Source organism: Rhinolophus sinicus, linkage group LG09 (assembly GCF_036562045.2).
Source record: "Rhinolophus sinicus isolate RSC01 linkage group LG09, ASM3656204v1, whole genome shotgun sequence".
Lineage (NCBI taxonomy): Eukaryota > Metazoa > Chordata > Mammalia > Chiroptera > Rhinolophidae > Rhinolophus > Rhinolophus sinicus.
The window spans coordinates 14317321-14340236 of record NC_133758.1 but is presented as its reverse complement, the minus strand read 5'-3'; the positions used below and the strand labels follow the sequence as shown (position 1 = coordinate 14340236).

The window sequence follows — 22916 nt, the reverse complement described above, 5'->3', positions numbered from 1 at the left end:
TTTTCATAGGTGTCTTTAACACATTCATTTGAGATAAAATGAGTGGGTTCTATTATCTCTTTTACCAGTGAAAGGAATACTGCCTGTGTTATCTATTAGCTGTTCACAATCTCTCTTTGAAGTAGGTAGTCTTTTCTTTATTTATTTGGAAGAGAGAAGAATTGATGCTAGGGACTAAACTGATTCCTGTAAAGGTCTGTCTAATGGAGGAGTGGGGATGCCTTTAGCCTCCAGGGCTGCTGGTCTTGTTACTTTGGTAACTTGGCCCTTTGGGAAGAGTTGCAAGTCAATCTCTTTTGTGCTACTGTGTGGAAACCTAATATATTAATCTTCTAATCTCTTAATCTATTAGTATCACTTGGATATTATTATTCAAACATTATTAAGTAAGACATGGCCTGTAGAAATATATTTAGAAGATATTTTCTGTATAGAAGGCATGATCTAAGCGTTTATGTTTAATACTTAAAATTTACTTTTGAGTAATTTATATTTTATGTCGTGAAATAAATTATAGACAGTATCAAACCTTAAAATCCCTCAGGTTAACTGTCTCTTTTTATGCTTGTTGTTAATGAAAACACATGAAAGGAATTAAAAACCTCAACTCTAATGAGTCTGTTGTCATTCATACCTAAAATCCTGTCCTAGCCCAATTCAAATATTTAAGATAAGAAAATTGTCAAATTCCAACTTAAATGGATTCTCTGAGAAAGAACTCATCTTACTGTGTTATCCTAACCGTAGGTATTAAGTGACAGCAGTACAACAGCAGAGGGCACCAAATATCCATTTCAGTTTTATACATTTTCTTAATACTGTTTTTGTTCCCTTTATCTTCTCCCCCCTCTTTTTCTCTTCCTCCCTCCATCCTTTTCTTCCTTTTCCCTATTACTTAAAATCACTAACATTAAAACCATATTTTAATAGTAGATGGGATTTTCCCTTAGTTCATTTTAGAATATTTAAAAGTACATTAAGATATCAGTGTGCTTTTATTTGTTGAACCTTTTGCATTTAACATTATACATCAGAATTTCAGAAGTTCTTTTAAAGATCTTTATTCAATACAATATCCTATCTCTATATTTTTTTTCTTGTATTCTATTTTAGGATTCAGTGTTGATATTTATACAAGTGTGTATGTATGTGTGTTAGATATCTAAGACTACCTACTCTTAGTATCCTTGATCTCCGGTTTCAAAGTGGATTCAGATTTTTAAAAACATCATCCACTCTCTTGCTTTACAGTTTAGCATTAAAATCAGCTGATGGTTAATGCTCACTGGCATGAATCAACTCCATGTTTAGGTAGAAATTTGAACCATTTGATATTATAGTTATAGATCGGACTTGGTGCTCTTTTAGGAAAAATAATCAATTATTATGACAGGTAACTTTAAAAATAGTCTCAAAAACTATGATGTTAAAAAACAATTCAGAATTAAGCATAAGCTTTTAAATTAGGACCATTGATGTGAATAGTGCAAGAGTAGATTATTGCCAATGTCTTAATTTCCTGTGAGTCGCTGGGTATAATGAAATACACTTCTCCTATCACTAGAACATCGGTTTGAGGGGACAGAGCTATCAGATGTTTCTATCAGGCATGATTTAACCTAGCATGTATTCAAATATGTAATAAGTGGTATAACAAGAATGTATTGACATTTTCTCCTCTGCAGATTGTGACTGCTGTTGTTGTTGTTGTTGTTGCTGGGAGCTGCTGCTGGTGTTGTGTATGTGTGTGTAGGTGCCAAAAACTACCCATGCTTGAATAAGGAATCATTTCGTGATTGTCATTCCGTCATTTGCCTTGGGTTTTCACTTGAGACAATTTTAACCACTACTTTTCATGTGATCACCACAGGTTCAGGTTCAGTGATGAACAAGCAATCCAATAATTTTCCTGTTGCTGCATTTCTGTAACATTTTAAGTTCCTGATTTAGTGTTTGAAATGGCTAAACCTGTATTTTCCCCTATGCAGAAAACAAAGTTATAATAGGTTTAGTACTTACAACGAAAATGTCAAATACATGTCTTACTAGCTTTTTAAGTAAGTGTGTGTATATGTATGTATTGTGCATTACCGTTGAGTTTCAGTGGCAAATTTGAGACCGTTTCATTTATATGCACCTTATGATTTAACTTTCCTTGTTGGCCTTTTTCCAGGAAGTTTTTAAATTATTGCCTTAAGTACAGGGGCTTGACGTTCTCCCAAGCATCTTACACATAATAGGCACTCCACAAATATTTGTTGAATTGAATTTAATCATCCTCCATGATAATGTAAAATGGAGTTTGTGAGCACACATTTCAGATGTTCTTAATAAAGGTGGCAGAGCCAGCATGCTGACATTCCTGTTAGAGAATTTCCAGGATCAGGTAGCCTGGATTACAGCCTGGATGGGAAGTTGTTCAGAATATAAAGGGAATTTGAATGAGTTAGTTTGCTTGAGACATGTATATCTTTAGATTAAGCCAAGAGCCCTTTGGAGTTTGATAGATATTTTTATTCGTTTTCCTTTAGCTAATCTTAGTGTCACATATTAGAATATCAAACATGTCGGTGATCAACTCTGCCATCTCCAAGCGTTCAACTAAAATCTTGCCCTCACAGCTTTGCTGGATATCTATGTTTTGTGGTAATAAGGCTTTAATTAAGGCAGTAAAATCCACTGTCAGGCATTACAAGTCATATGCAAGACTTGGCAATATCAGAAATTTTAGTTCATCCACAGGCCTGAGGACGAATCATTTTCTGTCCCTTCTTTCTTTCAGTCTCTATTCTCTTCTAATCTGCTTTTATTGTTGTGTTGTTTCTCTTTTCTTTGACCCTGTCTTCTTCTGACTGTGGATTGCTATTGGTACAGTTTTTGCTGTAGTGACACAATTAGTAGCAGGTTGTGAGAGGTTGTGATAAGAGAAGTCCCACGCAATCACATCCAGAAATCATGGTGGTAGACACTAGATAACCTTTCGGTTGTCCAAGCACACAGGCTGTCTGCTGGCACGTCTCCTGACAGAGGCAGAAATCTGGGCAGATCTGAGCATCCTGAAAGGGGCACATGTGTGGCTGACATCAGAGGAGAGAGCTTAAAAGTCGATCTTTATCTTCACTCTTCCTTTTTTTCTCCAAGCCACTCTTGCTGCTTCAATAATTTTTTTACCAAACATGTTTGATTTTATATCCTTTGGTAGAAATGGTGTGTCTTTCTCCTAAAATAACTTTGTAGATCTTTACTGGAAAGACAATATCTACTAAAGTACTCTGGTGGGCTCTTTTTTATTTAAATCTAATATTGTTATTACCTCTTCCCTCATATCTATTGTCACGTCTGTGTACCTAATATTGCTATAAGATGATATTATACCTCTTGCTGTGGCATAACCAACCCTAATGCCTAGCATAAGGCCTGGGCCATAGCAACAGCTTAATATGTGGTAGCTATCATTATTAATGATTTTCATATCAATAATGTTATATTAGATATAATGTAGTTATTATAAATATACAATTTTATGTATCATTCAGTCAAATTAGTGTCAGTAGGTACAAAGCATTAAGTATATGATCTGACATTACACATTCAGTGTTTAACAAAACAACTATTACCATAAGGCACAGTGCTGTGAGAAATAAAAGGGTAACGTACATATTCTTCAGGCCTTCCCATTTTCTGCGTTTTCATACTTGTATCTCCCCTCCTCTGGATGGCTTCTGTTTCCTTCCAATTCATAATCATGGCCAACATTGCTGGTGGGTAAAATTTTATAATTTTAATTTATAAAATTAAGTTTAATCATGTTACTCTGTCGTGTAAGTCTTCAGACAGAAGTCCTCAAACTCTCCGGCTGAAAGTCACCTGGAGTAATCATGATGCGGATGCTGGCCCATTCCCACAGATACTGATTCCGGGCTGCTGTCAGGCCCAGGACCCTGTATTGTAATAAGCACCTCTGATGATGCTGAGAAAAGCGCTGCTTATGGGCTCCTGAGCCTGCAGAATATAGTTCAGAAGCCTTGGTGTGGACCTTCAACGAGCCATCCCTTGCAGGCTACATCTTGATCCGCTGTGGTTTCATCAGCATCCATCCTATGATGATTCCTGCCTTTGTCCTTTTTTCACATCCTGTTCTCTTTCTGCCAAGTTACTCCTTCTCTGAGGATCTCCCTGGTCACCCATGGTGGACTTGGTGCTTTTCTCCATCATGTCCCTTATCTCACCTGCAATCCCCCTTTTTATAGCACCATTCATACCACACTGTAATAATTTCTTTACATGCGCTATTTACTGTTAGAGTTCCATGACTAGAAAAACCACCTTATTTATTTTTGTATCCCCAGTGTCTGGCACAAACATATGTGAATGTGGAATGAATGAATTAAATATAGGAATGGAATTCAGAAAATCTTGACTTTTTTTTTTTTTTACTTCATATGTTATGTAGTATAAATTTGTCTATAATGCACCTTAGTTTCTTTAGCTATAGTATAGAAATAGTATTTATTTTCTGCTTTCCTTTAAATATCATTTAATTCAGACCAGAGATTTATACAAACGAGGCAGAATTAGTGGTAATTCTGGAAAGGATTTTTGGAAGAGCAGCCACTTGAGATACTTCTTGAAGGAAGGACGGGTAAAAGTATGACTTGAGTGGCAGCAGGGAGATTGAGAAAGGAGCATTATCCTGCCATAAGCGACGCAAGGTACAAATGCCTGGAACTGCATGCTTCTGGGAAGTACAAGTGGTATAATTGGATTGCAGTAGAAGATTTAGGGGTTGTGGTTAGACATGAATTTGGAGGAGTAGGCAGTGATATATTTGGGAGGGTGTTTTGTGCTTTGCAAAGAAGTCTTTGCAAAGATATTATCCGTGGGTTATAAAATGCAATTGAAGCCTCTTAAGCCAGAAAGAAACATAGATAGAAGAACTGAGACAAAAAGGAAACCAGTTATTTTCTGGTAATTTTATAATAGAAGAGTTGATTAGCAATTTAAAAAAATTTTATAAAGTTTTTTTTTATGATGTTCTTTGTTCATTCTGCCCACTACTCTGGTAGGCTTAGGGTTACACAAAATGAGTAAGACATAGTGGTACCCATATAGTACAGGAAAATGTAAATACAGAAATTAGCCAATTATATAAATATAACCAAGACATACAAATTTGTGAGGTATAGTAGATATAAAATATTATGTGAGCTGGATTCATTGTTGACTAACATTCCTTGGGAGAATTAGGGTCTTGATGGAAGAGAAGGGACTGGAGTAGAGCAAAGGAGAATATTTTAGGCAAAGGAATAAATATATAAAAAGGTTAATGTATGAGGGACCCAGGTTATGGTGCTAGAGGCTGATTGTTAAAGCTGGAAAAATATTTGGTATCAAACTGTAATCAGCCTTGAATGTTATGCTACAGGATTTTGCATTTTACCCTAGAGCTTTACTTTCTAACTATGAAAACACTATGTATTACTATATATCGGTTATATATAATTTAAGACATATATAGAAATACAAGAAAATGAAAATCTTCTGTAGTTCCATCACAAAATGTAATTTATATTAACATTGTTGTGGATTTCTTTCCATTGTATCTTACCATGCTCCTATACACTTAAGCATTAAATAAATGAAATCAGAACCATACTGTGTGTGCATACGCGCATGTGTGTAATTTTATCTCACTTAAAATTGGAACATTGGCATTTAGCCATGTGGTTAAATGTTCCCAGAAAGCAAGATTTGTAGTGATTGCAGTATTTATTCTATTATCTGGTTATGCTTAAATTATTTACCTGTTTCCTTATTGTTAGATTATATAAGTTGTTTTCAATTTAAAATCATGGATATGCTTTCACTGAACATCTTTGGGCATAAATCCTTGTCTGCATTTCTGACTTTTTAGGATAGGGTTCTAGAAATAAATGTACTGGATCAGACCATCTTAGGGCTTGTGATACAGTTTTACCAAATTACTCTGCTGAATGGCTGCTATTTAAACTCCTGCCTGCAGTGTGTGGCTTTGACTTTCATTGCACTCCTGGCTGAGTGTTTTTAAGTGTGTACTGTGTACTAGTTTTGTAAATGGTATCTCTCTGGTTATTTTTAACTGCTATCCCTTGACAACTAGTTTGAGCAGGTTTTTCCCTATCCTTATAGACTATTTACGTTTCTTTTATTGTGACTTATCCTTGACCTTTATGGTATTTTCCCCTTTTATTTGGACATTAGTATTTTCTTATTGATTTTAAGAAATACTTATGTAGACTATGACTCATCAGTCCTATTTTTTACTTGCCTTTTAATATTTTTATAGTAGCGACTTTTATATTTAAGTCTGTTTAGAAAGTCTGTTCTCATCTTGAGGTCAGATATACTCACCTATATTTTGATTTAGTTTTTAATTATTTTGTGTTTTCTATTTTTTCTTAACCCACGATAATGGCAGCGTTTGGCAGAAGAGTGTCAGAAAAAAGTCCTGTGGCTCTGTGACGGCTGGATTGGAGGAAGGAGAGACGAGGGGCAGTGAAACCTGTGTAGAGGAGAAAAGATAAGGATCTGAATGTGGTGATAGTGACAGTGGGGATAGAATGGAAGAGGAATGATTCTCAGCTGATGACACGGGAGGTACAGCAGGTTTGGTAGGAGGGTGGAGATTAGTGCATGAGATACAAGGTACTGTGGGACATCCACATACAAGCAGTGGGAAATATAGGATTGAAACTCCTTCAGGAGTCTGGTCTCGCAGATGATGGAAATTAGGGAGCCACCTACATATCGGTGATAATTCTACTCTGGGAGGAAGAATGAGTTTTCAGAGTGACTGAGAAGGGTGGTCAGAATTAGAAGGCTGACCAGAAAGTTGTTCTCTGGGAAGTTGAGAGAGGTGGCTTTTTATTCTTTTTATTGATACTTTTTCTCTCTTTCTCTCAGTAAAAACAATGTCAGATACTGCAAAGAGATTAAGGAGGAAAGGGACTGAAAAGTTTTCAGTGGATTAGTCTACTACTTGCTATAAATTTGGCCAAAAGGGGGGAGAGAAATATATAGAAGACGGGGCACGGTCAAAGGATCACACTTTTGTAGAATCTGAGTACACTTGCACACGTTCTTTGTTGAGAGAAAGCAATCTGTGAGCAGGGAGAGATGGGAGGTAAAGTAGAAAAAAGGAGGGATTTGATGGTGCCGCCACTTAAAATCATGCGAGGCGGTGATAAATGCGGTCTTCTTTCAGGTGGAACAGCAGTTCATTCTCAGAGAGAGAATTTGCATATAAGTTATTGAAACCAATTTTAATCCACTCTATGAGTAAGAAGACTCCCAGCTTCACTAATAAACTTTTATTGTTTTGTTTCTTACAAATAAATCAATGATTTTACAATTGTTTCAGCATAAGGTTCTTTGGATTGTGTAAGTCCGTGTCGTTTGCATACTGCTGATGAGCAAAGTTAGTGAGTTACTTTCATGCGGTAGGTACTTAAAGAGACAGCTTTCTAAGTGTTTAAATTCCTTCGACTATTTATTGTTCATCAATGAATCAATGTAATTAGACGCTTTTAACTATAACCATCTTTCGTAAATATTTGTTGCAGGGAAATTTACCTAAGTATTCTCATAACTCCCTGATGGTTCAAGCAATAAAGACAAACCTGACAGACCCGGACATACACGTGCTCTTCTTTGATGTGGAAGCGTTGATTATTCAACTCCTGACTGAAGAAGCCTCTAGGCCGAATACTGCGCTTATTTCCCCAGAGAATTTGCAAAAAGCATCTGGCAGGTCAGACAAAGGGGGCTCTTTTCTGACTGGAAAGCGAGCGGCAGTTCTTTTCCAACAAGTGAAGGAAACCATCAAAGAGAACATAAAGGAACACCTCCTGGACGACGACGAAGAGGATGAGGAGACGATGAGGCAGAGACGGGAGGACAGTGATCCCGAGTATCGGGCCAGCAAATCGAAGCCCTTGACCCTCTTAGAATATAATTTAACTATGGACACTGCAAAATTGTTCATGTCCTGCCTTCACGCCTGGGGTTTGAATGAAGTTCTGGATGAAGTGTGTCTCGATCGCCTGGGAATGCTGAAACCCCACTGCCCAGTCTCGTTTGGTCTCTTATCGAGAGGCGGTCACATGTCACTGATGCTTCCTGGTTATAATCGGGCGGCTTCCAAACTCTCACAGGGGAAAGCAGAAGTAGGAAGGAAGCTGCCAGCCACCGAGGGAGTTGGAAAGGGCACTTATGGAGTGTCCCGAGCCGTCACCACACAGCATCTCCTGTCTGTCATCTCTTTGGCAAATACCTTAATGAGTATGACCAATGCCACTTTTATTGGTGATCATATGAAGAAGGGCCCGACCAGGTGTGACCCCAGACCTGTTTTATTTTCGTCACTGTTTATTCCTTTTTTTTTTTTCTTTTTGGCTCCACCCACGTTAGCATTTTAGTGTCATTTCAGTGTTTCCCCTTTACATTTTAAAACACAACATGCATGATTTAAAACATAAAATTATATAGTTTTGTCAACATTCAGATATAATGACTAGCTATTTTAAAAAAAGAATTTGGAATGAGGGAGTAGGTTACAGTTCGGTTTTAATAAATGAGTTATAGGCTAGCACTTGAGTAAATGTGATCTTTGAATTGCATCTACTTAGCGTTTGCAACAACGTTTCATTCAAAATGTGTATTTGGTTAAAATGCTTCTCTTCATTTTGACCCATATGTAATGAATAATATATGTTGAGTGATTGGTTTCAGAATTTGGTGAGAAGTATAGTTGGAATTTTTCAATGGGAAAAGAAAACTTTTTTAAGTGCAGGAGAGTACTGTTTTAATATTTCTAGGCTTAAGCTGAATAGCTATTTCCTATTTTCCAGAAATCATGAAGACTATTTTTTAAACTACAGTTTTATTATGTTAGTGAGAGTTGACCATATTAAGAATTTTTTTTTTTTTAATGTAACAGATACTTAAGTAGCATTTATCTTGTGTCTGGCTCTCTTGTAAGCACTTTACAGATACTATCTCAATAAGGCTCTTAACTCTGTAAGGTAGGTACTTTTATTATATTTTATTACAGATGAGAAAACTGAGACACAGAGAGGTTAAGTAACTTGTCCAAGGTCACACAGATAGTAAGTGGTAGAGCCAGAATTCAAAATGAGGCAGCCTGCCTCTCCTGTCCAAGATTTCTTAATGCCTTATTACCTTTTTTATTTATTTTTTTTTTTTTTCAGATTTTAAGGCTGAATTCTTTTAAACCAAATGTATGGGTCCATGATTTCTTGGGACTAATGAAATGGGATGGGTTGAAATCTCAGCATGCTAATAATTAAACCCTGAAGGACTAATTATGGTATTTGTCTGTCAATAGTAACACATTAAAGTGTTCATAAATATTTCTTAACCTAGTATAAAGCATAAACTGTAGCTGTGAAATTTTTCCTTGCTATTTGCTAATCCTTTAATTTACTATATTAAAATTTGAAATGGAAAATGTGAATAGGTACAAAACAAAATGTTCCTATTTTTATTCTTGATATTACTATACGGAACAGTAAATTGAAAGTGTTCTGTATATGTTTCTTTTGCAGTTCATTTGGAACTAGACAGTTTAATGTTTTCAGTGGTTCTGGAAATAGGAAAATATGAATATATAGATACACGTATTTTCTTCTTCTTTTTAAAGGCCACCCAGACCAACCACCCCAGACCTTTCTAAGGCACGGGGTTCCCCTCCATCTTCCAGAAATATCATGCCAGGACAGATTAAACAAGGTAAGATTAAATTTTATTAAGTAATTGACATGACATTTCAGCTCTAGAAACTGAGGAGGCACAGCTAATGTATAATCATAACATTTTGTTTGTCTCAGATTGTTAAAAGACAGAAAAGTTGTTATATTCCAGATGTAAATATAGATAATTAAGATGTCAGTTAAAAATAAATCAGATTTATTTAGAAATTGATAAATGAGCATATTTCCCATAATTTTATTGTACTGTCTTTGGCCTAATTTTTATGCATTAAAGGCACCTTAACTTGACAACTCTAGTGCCTTAATTGTGTGTATCTTGAGTTTAAAAGTTATACTTACTGTTTACCTACGTTTAGAAATGTTTAAATTCTTCCATACTCTGGCTATTCTGCCATTTACCAGTAGTTCATGCATTGTAATCCAAAGTGGAAATCTTTTCTTTTTATTTAAATCATTATACATCTTAACTTTTGTCTACAGCTTTGTTTTTCATTAGGGTCTTTTTTATATCATCCTTAAGTTTTTTGCATATCTGGGTATAATTTTGTTGTGGTCGTGAGAGGAGGCAAGCACAGCTTTTACCTGATCGTCCATCTTGACCGGAAACCTCTAGCATGATTTTAATTGATTTTGTTTTCCTCATTATGGACTGTGCTTTCCTGCTTCTTCACATGCTGATAGTCTTTGATGAGATGGGAGATAGTTGAATTTTACCTGGTTGGGTACTGAATATTTTTGCATTCTTATAAATCTTCTCAAGCTATACTATTCTGGAATGTTGTTAAGTTACTTGGAAACAGTTTGATCTTTTTTTGGTCTCACTTGTATGTTAGGTGGGTTTGGAGTGGTGCTCTCTGTTGAAGGCTAATTAGTTCTCAGTACTAAGGCAAGACCTTCCTGAGTACTCAGTCCGATACCTCATGAATCAATGGATTGTTCCGTCAGGCTGGTGGGAGCAGGTACGGTTTCTAGGCTTTTCGTAGGTTCTTTCCCCACCCAGCCTCTAGTAGTTTCCTGACGCACATGTGCTACTGACCAGTACTCAGCTGCATATTTTAGGGGGATCTCGGAAGAACTTTGATCTTTGCAGCTCTCTTCTCTCTGTCCTATGAATTCTAGCCACCCTAGTTTCCTGAGACTCTCAGCTCTTTCTCTTCAACTCGGGGAAACTGCTGGGCTCGTACTCAATTTCCCCTTCCTGTATCTTGTCCTAGAAAATCCCTCCAGGCAATAAGTTGGGGCAATCGCAGGGCTCACTTTTTCTTTGGGCTCCTGATTCTCAGTCCATCATTGCTTGATGTTCTGTGGCTTGGAACAATTGTTTTACGTAGTTTTTCATTTTTCTCTCTCTCTTTCTTGGGGGCATTGTTTTAGATGGGATTGTAAATCTACTTCACGTTACTCCATCTTGGCCAGAAGGACTTAAAAAAGATTGAGTCCTGTTAGAGATTTTATTTGTCATCATCGTCATCTTCATTATCATTCTTTACAGTTGATGTTTCTTCTTGGATTACATTTTCCTCCCTCTGTAATCATAGCAGACACAAGCAATCTAGTATAATTCGTGACATTGTCATGATACTCTTGACTTCCATTACGGTGCTGAGTCTGCTCACCTGGTCTGATCAGAGAATTTTAAAGTTGGAATGCTTCACTGCTGCTACTCAGAAAGCATTAAGTTTTGAGGGCAATGAGGAAGGCACTCAGAATTGAGTCTTTTTCTAAAGCATTTACTGAAAGCGATAGATGTAGGCATTTCCATTTGGAACAGCACAGATGCTTGTCTTTTAAAGTAAATGAAGGTCAGTAATCTGCACTGAGAGTTACCCTAGTAAAATACTTAAGGATGGTATGAAACCCACTTTGAACATTGAAATGAAAATATGTCATACTTTTCTCTTTAACAAATATTCGTGAAGCACTTTTTTTTTCTTCTCCAAACTCTTATTTGAGATGTTAGAGACATTAGTCAGATGTATAGTCTCTTGAGTAGTTTTTATACATCTTGTAGGTGACACATGAGCATAACCAATTTAGTGTAAGAAGTAGTAACAGATACATAAAAGTGTAGCATAAAGGAAGTTGATAAAAAAAACCAAATGTTGTTCTAAGATCTCTATATTAGATGGCGGACCTGGTGTGGCATGCCTTCTCCTGCCCCTCTCTCCTCCCCTCTGGAAGCTTCATGATGACCATGTAGCACTTTAGATTGTGATTCACCATTAAGGAATTTCTTTTTTTTTTTAGTGTTGTGCTTCAAAAAAAAAACTTACTTCAAGGATCACATTTGGTTTCCTGTCCTGTCTTGATTTTCTTCTTATGAAAAATGTATTGAAAGGACTATTTGTGTTCAGTACCAGGAAACTAATGATGTTTAGACCAATATGTAGAGAGCACTTGCTACCTAAAGTGTGTTAAGTTTCTGTCGTGTATACTGATGTTATCTTAAAATGTGTATACCTTTTTTTTTTTTTTGGCACCCCCAGTATATATTCAATATATCAATGGCAGTAGGGAAAAATGGAGTTTAGAATCAGATTTCAAATGAAGACTAAAATAGACCTGTTCAAAAACAGAACTCAGTATTGTAATATTGAGTACTTATGGATATGCCATTTAAAAGGAAGCTAGAGCATATATATGGGTGCATGCGGTCACACAAGTTTATCTTCAATTTTCTTTTCATGTAAGAGTAAGCAGTTACAAAAGAGGCTCTTAGCTGCAAAATTACTTAAAGAACTTTCCCCGAATAATAACTTGTGTCAATTCTGTCACCATTTAGAGGTGTGCTGAAACTGTTTTCCCTTGTGTTTTACTAATCCTTAATAAGAGAAGCAAATTGATAGTTGACATGACAGCTTTTCTGTTTTAGGAAATCAAATGCTTATGTTTTATGGTGTAAATCTTTGGTGTTCAATGCTACCCATAACTTCTTCAGCTGTATCGCTTGTCATGAAATCTTGAGCTTTTACTTTTTTCTTATTACTGCTGCTAATTTTTCAGTATGTGGACAGTTTTAAAAGCTTTAACAGTGTTTAATTTCAAAATTCTCAATTATTATGAACGTAGTTGTAGATTCTGCAGTTCAGTTATGACATAGTCTGAATAAAATATTTTTTGGTGGTGATATTTTTAAAGCATAGTAAATCTGATTCCTTGACTTCTAGGTGAAAAAATTATTCAATGGAATATAGAAATATTTGGGATTTCTTTGCATGATTACAATGGAACTATTAGATCTTATGAAATATACAATTAAGAGCATAAGCATAACATTATAAAATAATTATAATTTCATAAAGACCAAGAAACAGGTCTGTTATAGAAAATAATTTCCCAGATAAAACTTAGATGTATGCAAGATATGCTTCTTAGGGTTTAGGAGTTGGATTTAGTTTTTATTACTGTTCATGTACTACTTTTAGTTCTACTGTTTACCTTACACGTGCCCAATTGACATTATGATGCATTCGTGTGGAAATTATGAAAAGTTGTTTTCATGCAGCTGTCCTATAGTTACAAAAGAACTTCACTGCATGAAAAGCAAACAGATCATTCAGCAGACAATGCGTAATCTGTTCGGGATCCCAAACCTATTGCTGTTCAATGACAGAAGAAAGGAGAGGGATTAATTTGAAGATGCTTGTGCATGACATATGGTAATTTCTCCATAGGAAGGAAGTGTCAAATGGTGACCTCTAAATCTTAACATTGACCTCCAGTTGTAGAATGTGTGTGCCATACGGTCCTTTTGCCTTTTCATATGATAATTTAAGCTGAAACATTTTCCTGGTAACATAACTTTGGGGTGGGGGGGTGGGTGGTGGTGGTGGTGGTGCATCTATTCTATATGGATTATAACATTCACAGCGAACTTTTAGAATATGAAGCATTTGTATCATCAAAATATTTTTTGAACTCCAAAGAATGAAGCTATTTTAGGATTCTTCTAACAGAAGTGTAGCATATATATATATATATATATATTCTTCATAAGTTGGTATATTTTAAATTGAGTTTTTATAAAATGAATGTGGGAAATTGAAATGATCTCAGTGGATATTAGTTTGCGATATTAACAAATAATTTATATATAACGTTAGAAAATAAATTGTTTGAAAAAATGTAATTGACAGTATGAAGATCAACAAACTTTTCTATTATGTGATACATTTAAAAACCTGAGTTACATTTTTGCTAATTTTTAATATGTTGGCATTTTTTAAATTATAGCCATAGTTGTTTTAGAACTGTTTCTTGTATTAGCTGATACCTCATTCAACTCTAATATTAAGTAGATTTGGGGTTTAAGAGGAGTTTCAACTATACTGATTGCTATTGAATAAAATCCATCATTTCTGTGCTGTAACCCTTAACGATCACATCTTTTTGATGAAACATCATTTTTCAGTTCTACATTTACTATATTTTGCCAACTTTGTTTTTCATTCTTCACTAATACTGAGCTTTTTTTCAGAAACTGCTGTACCTCAATTCTCTCTCTTTTATTTCTTCTCTTTTCCTCTGCAAGTTCCTGCACCTGTCATTTCCGCTCGGTCTGATGCTGATCACTCTGGCTCGGACCCTGCTCCTACTCCTGCTTTACATACCTGTTTCTTAGTAAATGAAGGTATTCTCTCTCAACTTCCTAACGACTTTCTTCCAGTCTATGCTTTATTCTAATATGACATGTTCTTTTTATCTAAGTTACACATTTGTCTGCTTTGTTATGTATGAGATCATAAAGTTTGCGTTTTCTAACTTTATTTGCTAATGCCAATGCTAAGGGCCAGTTCTAACAATGTAATGTTAACTCCTGGTTGGAACAAACAGTGTTTCTCCTGTAATCTAGGATGCTGTTAAAAGAAGTGCAAAGATGCTAATGTTTGATGTGAAGCAGCCGTTACAAGGGGGATTGGTTTTCATAATGATGTTTGCCATGTGATCTCTGGTGTTAGAACTACCAGTTTATTTTATGTGTATCATTACTCTGAGAGACACACTTTGTTCTCTCTATGCACCATGTGCCCTGGTTCAAGGGGGATATGACGGGTCTCCTAATTTAGGTTCTCATTTGAAAAATCTTCAGAATGATTAGCACCAGTGATTGTAGACTGATAGGAACTGACCTATTTTATCCTCCTTACTATTTCCCTTGCTGGATGAGGCAAAATGGGTTATTTCAATTTTTAAGATGTAGTTAGGCTATCATGTTATCCCTGTGGAGTTACACTAGTGGAAAGTGTCTTTGGAGCTCTGAAAATGTGAATGGAATCCACAAACCTTTATACCCTAAGAGCCATCTAGGATTATTTATACTGCCTGGAAGCTTAACGGAACCTGTGAGCTCTGAGTTATATCCACTCTCTTCATTGTGGGCTCAGTCTTCACCAGTTTTTATAATATAAAAAGGAGAAAACTTATAAAATTTCAAATGCAACTCAGAATGATTCTGACCCTGCGCTAAAACACACTATTACCAGCCCATTCAAATGGAAAGAATGGTGCTGTATCTGTAAAGTACAGAGCCCATGTTCTAAGTACCACTGCTTTGAAAAGAAAACATAGGAACTTAAAAGTATAACTCATTTTTTGTTAAGACTGGATTTTAGCAAAAATAATGAGGTTCATATTTGTTAGGCTATTGTGAAAGATTTGTTAACTCAAAAATAAGCTATTCACTTTGGAGCATGGTGAGAATGATTGTACTAAAATTTAGCTCATAAATACACTTCACAATTTTATGAGACATTAAAACACTTTAAGAAATTACTAGGTAGTAATTTATGTTTATATATGTTTAAGTATATATCTGTATTTCAATACATCCCCCTGTTGAAAATAAATTATAATCTAAAATGTGTGTACTCATCACCTTAATTATGTAATTATATATTATTTGCAGTTAATAAGAATTTCCTTGCTGGAAGTATGAATCTTTAGCGAGGTGACTTTGTCTCTCACTCACTCACTGGCTCTTTTTAACAATCCCAATAATCCTTTTGAGGTAGAATTTTTGTTGTTGTTTTAGAAGATTACGGTTTAGATTATTTCAAAACAATTGATTTGCTGAAGTTCAACAATCACAGATAACTCACCTTATAATATGGTAGTAGACAATTTTTTTGCACTTATTCTTGATTGTCTTTAAATGTTATCCACAGGATGTGATGGTAATTATTATGGATTGTTAGTGGCTTTATACATATTTTGGGAAGAATGAGGCATTTAGTGTGTGTGTGTGTGTGTGTGTGTGTGTACGTATATATATTTTAAATATCTTTAAAATAGGGTTGAAATGATTATTTGATAATGTCTGGATACTAGTACTTTTAAATATTGTGGTGACTTACAGTTTTGTCTTCTTCATATAATCAGGTTCCATGTTTTGGATTAGAATTTTGGAAAAAATAATTGTTATTCCTATAAATGAGAGTTAATGATGCTTAAGATTTTATAAATTTTAGATGGTCAGGTTTTTATTTTGTGGAATGTCTGAATTCATTTTTCCTCTCAAAATTTTGTGGTGTGTTACTTATTTAATCTATGATTGTGATTAAATATCTGATTCACTTTCTAAGATCAATAAGTACCATAATTAAAGGCCCTCTGACAGAGAAGGGAAGACATCGCTGTTGACGGACATGATGGTAATACACAGATGGCCAGGACTTAGGATGGCTATGAACCTGTCTGTGAATATCTGTGCGAATGCCATTTTAACTAAAAGTAGTTTCAAATCTATGGCCCTACGACCTGTTTATTTCTATGCTTTCCCACTCCTGAATATATGTTTTATTTTAGAAGGACTGTTTAGAAATGTGTTTTCTAGGTAGAATTCACATATACTTCATAAGGAAATTTATTTTTATTTAAGACTTTGAGAGTTCTTATAAGTACCACTTACATCTTTCAGAGATGAAATACATTTGATATAACTCATTGTACAAAATACCTAGTAATAAATTGAAATCATTTGGAACATAATTTAGCAGGTCTGCCTTTTTATGTTTGTTTCCAGTATACTTACATAAAGAAAAAGTCTTTGAACTAGGGAATGCCGAAATGTTTTAAGTATTTTTAATATATTACATTTTAATAGGATGGAGTCAGTTGGCTGCTATGCATTGTGTTATGCTGCCAGACCTGCTGGGATTGGACAAATTTAGGCCTCCACTTCTAGAGATGCTTGCTCGGAGATGGCAAGATCGATGCTTGGAGGTAATATCAAGGTGATATGGCTAGAAAACAAAAACATGTAAAAGGCACTAGACTACTGTACATTTGAAACAAAAATGGTTAATGTTTATCTAGTTTCTTATCACCTGTTTATTATGTGATAGAAAATACGGATTCGTGGGTTTTTTGAAGTTTATGTACTAACCAGTAATGTTTCTGCTTGCATATTTGTTTACTTTTTTTAACCAGTGAGTATTTGATAAAAAGTTTCATTTATTTTATGGAACTGTTTCTTAAGTATGGATTTTTATACAGATTGTACACATGCATGCATGCACACATACATACATCCACCTCCCCCCAAATCACATGCTCGGGTATAATCACATCACTCAAATTCTAAGTGAATAGCCGTAGTCCAATGGAAGGTACTGTGTTATATAAAGGAGAAGGCCTTTGGAATAGAGGAGACCTGGATTTAAATATCAGTTCTGCCAATTATTAACTTTGTGACCCTGGACAATTTACTTAACCTATTTGAAGCTCATTTGTAAAGTGGGGATAATAATATATTCCTCATGGGATCGTTGTCAGGGTCGAGTAAGGTAATGCAAGTAAAGCAGTAAGTACAGAGTCTGACACATTGTAGGAGCTCAATAAATGGTAGCTATTATTCTGTGTTAATGGACTTAGGCTGTATTAGATAGGCTTGAAATATAATATCAGGAACTTGGAAACATTTTACAGAGATTTTCCTTATTATGGCATTTGACCTATATAGCTGTATCAGTTTGTATCATTCAAGATTTTTAATTTACCAAACATAATTAACATATTTGCTTTTTTCCTGGTCTCCCTTCCCTCAACTAGTGGAATTGTAGCATAGTAAAATTTTCATGGTTTTGCATTGAATAATATTTGAATTCACTTCAAAAGTCACTTATCATAAAAAACTATTCTAGCTCTTATCAGATGCTGCTGCGTAATCTTTTTTTTTTAATCATATATATGTATAAAAGTTGATTGGGGTTACAATTGTTAGTAAAGTTACATAAATTTGAGGTGTACAATTCTGTAATACATCATCTATATCTCACATTGTCTTCACCACCCAGAGTCAGTTTTCCTCCCATCACAGTATATTTGATCTCTTTTACCCTCATCTACCACCCCCCGCCCCCCTCATCTTTTCAATTATAGTCAATCAGTTGATTGGCACAGCACTTGACAATTGACTAGTTTCTTTAACCCATGCTTATGGCACTTTTGCCAAAATAAAACAGAGCTAAACTAAAACTGCAAAATAAAAGTTGTTATCAAAGAAAATAAAAATTCTTATCATATAATTTTGAAAAATAGTATCCTTCTATAGAACTAATGTTGTTATACAGGTATACATTTGCTTATTTGTTGAAAACGAATTGTTTCAGCATGTCTTAGGTATACATGAATGTGTAGATTTATATATGTATTGTTTGTGTGAACAATACCTATTCAGTGTGTGTGAATAGGTATATATATAATAAAGTGTATATATATATATATATATATATATATATATAGTAAAATATATATATATATAGTAAAGAAATTCACTAGATAAGGTTAAGTTTCTACAGGTTAAAAGAGAAAACAAATTTAATAGTTCTAGGGTGACTTAACAGTAATCTTTATAGAAATTTTAAAATTGAAAATGCTAAATTAAAATGCAAGTGCAAGAATATTTTGAAAACTTTGGAAAATGAAGTTTTAAACCCAAAGCTGATTAAATGTTCAAACATAATTCAGTCTATTAGTGTTAAAATATTTTTCAGTGAGGTCGTTAATTAAAATGTCTTTGATGATTTGCTGCCATACAGTTTATTCCAGCTTAAGTACTTAATCATTATTTGGTTAGTAGTTTTTTTCATGTAAATGAATATGGTTTATGTATTTTCTAGCTTTACTTCACTATGAACTTCCCAGGTTTTAAACACCTCATCAACTGGTCTGCTTTTTGTGATCCATTTGATCTGTGGTTTCAGGTCAGAGAAGCTGCGCAGGCCCTCCTTCTGGCAGAACTGAGAAGAATTGAGCAGGCGGGACGGAAGGAAGCCATCGATGCCTGGGCCCCTTATTTACCTCAGTACATGGACCACGTCATATCACGTAAGAGTTCTCATGCTCTTCTACGAAGCTTTTCATGCTCATGAGAAAAGTGTCAAAACTCACAAATATGCTTGCTACTACCTATCCACAAAAGAGAATCGTTTACCTTAAAGTGAAAACAAGGATCGTCAAATTCTGCTCGTTCATTTTCTGAAATCCCTATGGTTTGGAGTTTGGTTTGCTATTCACTAATGGACTGATCCCTTATAAAACTAATCCCCAAACAAAAATTCTACTACTCTGTTTAACACTAGCATCTGTCTCTGCCCATTGCGTTATTATGCGTATGGGTGCCAATGTTAGATATTGATCTGATGATATTTAAGTGCAAATACAACACAGATCCTTTCCAAGCCGAAGTTGGAATTATGAATTTTAAGATATAAAAATCTGGTAGAGTTAGAGCAGAGTGCTATTGAAAAAGAGAAAATTAGCAAGGATTTGACTAATGGATCTTTCAAATGAGTATAAACTAAATGGATTGTGAAGGGCCTTGGGAAAAAATTGTTGAAATTTTTGAATTGTTTTTGCAAAATGAAACCTTTTTAATCATGCTGCTAGATCAAGTATGCATTGAAGAAGTTGTATTTGTGCTCTCATAATTTTTTTATTTTTAGAAAAAGTGTGCTTCATCAATCTCAGTTCAGCATTTGATTCATTCTTTATTCTTCTTGTAAAGAAAATTTCAGAATTAAAATTTTAATCTGTTATGAATATAAGATAAAATAAATCATTTTTACATTTTTTAAAGATAGTCTCAATGAAACTTAAAAAAATCTTTTTGCTGTGAAAATTTGGTGTGGGTTTTAGGTGGATTCATTTTAAATGACCTTTGCCAGTACCAGTTATTCTTGTTAATGAGATACTCATTATACATGTCAAGACAGACAATACATAATTGTATAAGAAGGAAATGAAAACAAGATTCAAACAGGATTATAATTGTTATATCTGGTGTAACTCTACCAGATGTTTGCCAGTGGTGACTATAGTGGTTGTTTAATTAGGTATGTGACCTTGGGCACTTAACCTTTCTCAGCCTCAGTTTTGTCACAGATAGAATGAAGATAGTGAAACTGTAGGGTTATTTTGAGGATGACTTGAGTTAATCTTTATTAAGCACATGGAACCGTGCATAGGCCATGGTACACACTGTATATTTGTTAAATACATTCATAATCTATAAAAATGCAAATATTTATTTCACATATAGCCAGAGCATCACAAATGAACAACTCCAGTTAAAATTCTTTCTATTTAGGCAAGACTATTTACTGAGAGAATATTGTTTTTCATTTGCCTACTGGGATTTTTTTTCTATTTTAATAAAAGGAAATTAAGTTTTAAAAAAAACCAAGGGTTTCAGACACGGACTCTAAGGTATTAAGCTTAATGTTTGTATATAAATAAATGTGTATAGGTTTAAAATTTTTCTGGAATATAAAAAAAGTTTTAAAAAATAAGATTGGAATGAAAAAAGGTCTGCTTTTGAATATTTGAATAGTCTGGAACACTGCTCTTTGTTTAGTAACTTGTAGGTATTAACTTCATCATCTTCCAGAAAATAGAATTAGCTCATCAGCTCATCATAAACCCTATTAAATAAAAGGTCCCCCTATTTAAGGACAAACTATGAGGAGAGTACTGTCGAGTAGATTGAAAGTGAAACTAAATGGCAAATCACCAGAGATTTCTTTTAAAAGGAGAACACTACTATGGAAATACACTACTATGAGTACCATTTTCAACACATGTTTATTTAGGATGGAGTTGTATAGAGTGGGAAAATGGCTTAAAGTAGAACAAGTATCTGGGAGGCTGTTACAGAAAGGAATAGGGGACCCCGACCTAAATGTAGAGAGGGTAGAATAGGAGATGATTCTAATAAGCCTTGATGACAGATTGAATATAAAGGTCTAAGAAAAACAAAGATTGGGACAGTTTTGTATTCTTGACAGTTTGGAAAGAGAGGTACCATTAGTATTGGTGGTGGATGCCATTTTATGGAAGAAGAAAATTAGTTAGTGCACAGATTACTCTCTGAAGCAATGATAAGTATGTGTATGTTGCCAGGAGAGATGTCTGTTAGTGGGTAGAGAGGATACAGTGCAAGTAAAATAATGACAATACCCCCCATTCACTGAACACTTTTCTCTTAGGCTTTTGCTACATGCCTGGTCTGTGTTGTTTCATGAAACAATTACAATAACCCTGTAAAGTAGGCACTATTGTCATTAGCACCCCTACTTTTACCCCCAAAAAAGAAATTTCTGAAGGTCCTTCAGTTACTAAGTGATTGTCAGACTACAGAACTCACTCTCTTAACCACTATTTATTCTGTCTTGCTTCCTCCATCTTCTTACATCTTAAATGGGGTTGGCAGTGGAGGAATGAGGAGATATTTGGGTTAACTAATCCTGCTTTCAGACAGTGTCATTTTCAGCCGTATTAAATTTAACAACAAAATAGAGCAAAAAAAAACTAAGAAAATTATTCATAATGGTTCTCATCATGTTTAAATAAGCTTAAACTAGGTTGTTCTTTAAACCTTTCCATTAATGTAAATTAAAGTCCTTGGTATTTAGTTATAATATCCTGGAGTATTTTATAAATTAACTGAATGCTGGCTGACTTAAAATTTTAGTCTTATCATTTACTGTAATTGTATTTATGTTTAGCAAAAGAATAAACACATGTATTCTACATGTAAATAAAACATCACACACCAACAGCTCTTGCTATAATATATTAATCTATTCTGGAACTTTATATTGACTGAGTGTAAAATTAGTTTTAGTTTGCTTTACTGGGAGCTTTCTATTTTAATAAGAGGATGTCTAGCTAAAGGAGTAGGGATTCTGAATGTATGAAAGGAGAAGAAAGCACACAGCCAGTGAGGAATGGCCGCAGAGGGCTGTTGAACAGATTTGCTGTCCGAAGGGATCAAAAGGTTATGGAGCCAGCTGGTGGACAGCCCACACCTGCCATCAACGTGCTTGTAGTGAAATCGCGTCTACCGTTGTCATTAATGTTTGAGGAGATGATGATTGTAGCAATTCACAGCCTAAAACATTCTTTTAGAAACTTAAAACCTATTCTAGCATAAGAATCTTCTTCATCACTAAAGTAGGTAAAGTAGGTAAAATAAGCAATATATCTGGTAAATACACCGTTCATCATATAATTTAATTATCCCGAGCATTTAAAAATACACAGTAATTACCTAAGCAATATTGGCAGCTCCTAACTTATGACTGGGCTTGCTGTAAGAGTCCCTTTGTTAGATATTGGTCTGAAAATCAGAAAATACTTTCACCTGAAGAGCGGGGTGTCATATGGGCTGATGGACTGTGATAGCCCTTTGTCTTAGAGACCTGGAGTCTGAAGTTTAAAGTGGGCAGTAACTTTCTCTGACTTCACAATCAGTAAGTGATTGAACTGCGACTAAGTTGACAATCAGATGGTCATACTGACTGGGGTCTTCTGGAATTTTATTTAGGTATATTATGCAGTAAAAGGCTTTTGTACGTAGGTTTGTCTGAGAACGTAAGGAAAACAGTGGGCCAGAGCCAGCTACTTGGAGCTGTTGAGAACATTAGAGCAGAAGCTTTGTACAGACCCAGCACAGGGTCGTGAGTGTTGGCTGCTGTCCCGTTTCCCTTCCTGTGCTGGATTCTAGTTCTGTTCTCTTTATCGTCACCACCTCAGAATCCACTTAAGTTTATATTGCCCTAGAGTTCTGGCAGTGGAGCGGAAATCGCTGGGTCGGAAAAGGAGCAGTAGTTTGCCTTAACTGAAAAGTTGGTTTACAAATTTTCA

At 35.0% G+C, this 22916-nt stretch overlaps 1 protein-coding gene across 4 annotated transcripts in view; it reads left to right on the top strand.

Moving 5' to 3' along the window:
* Positions 1–22916, top strand: part of WDR7 (WD repeat domain 7) — a 301747-nt gene that overhangs the window by 74238 nt on the left and 204593 nt on the right. For 3 of the 4 annotated variants that reach the window (XM_019722246.2, XM_074339915.1, XM_074339914.1), the window contains exons 15-19: positions 7602–8371; positions 9701–9789; positions 14302–14400; positions 16873–16991; positions 18974–19097. In XM_019722246.2, coding sequence (XP_019577805.2) covers positions 7602–8371; positions 9701–9789; positions 14302–14400; positions 16873–16991; positions 18974–19097 — 1201 coding nt within the window. The remainder of the gene's footprint in view (positions 1–7601; positions 8372–9700; positions 9790–14301; positions 14401–16872; positions 16992–18973; positions 19098–22916) is intronic. The other variant, XM_019722262.2, reaches the window with a different exon arrangement.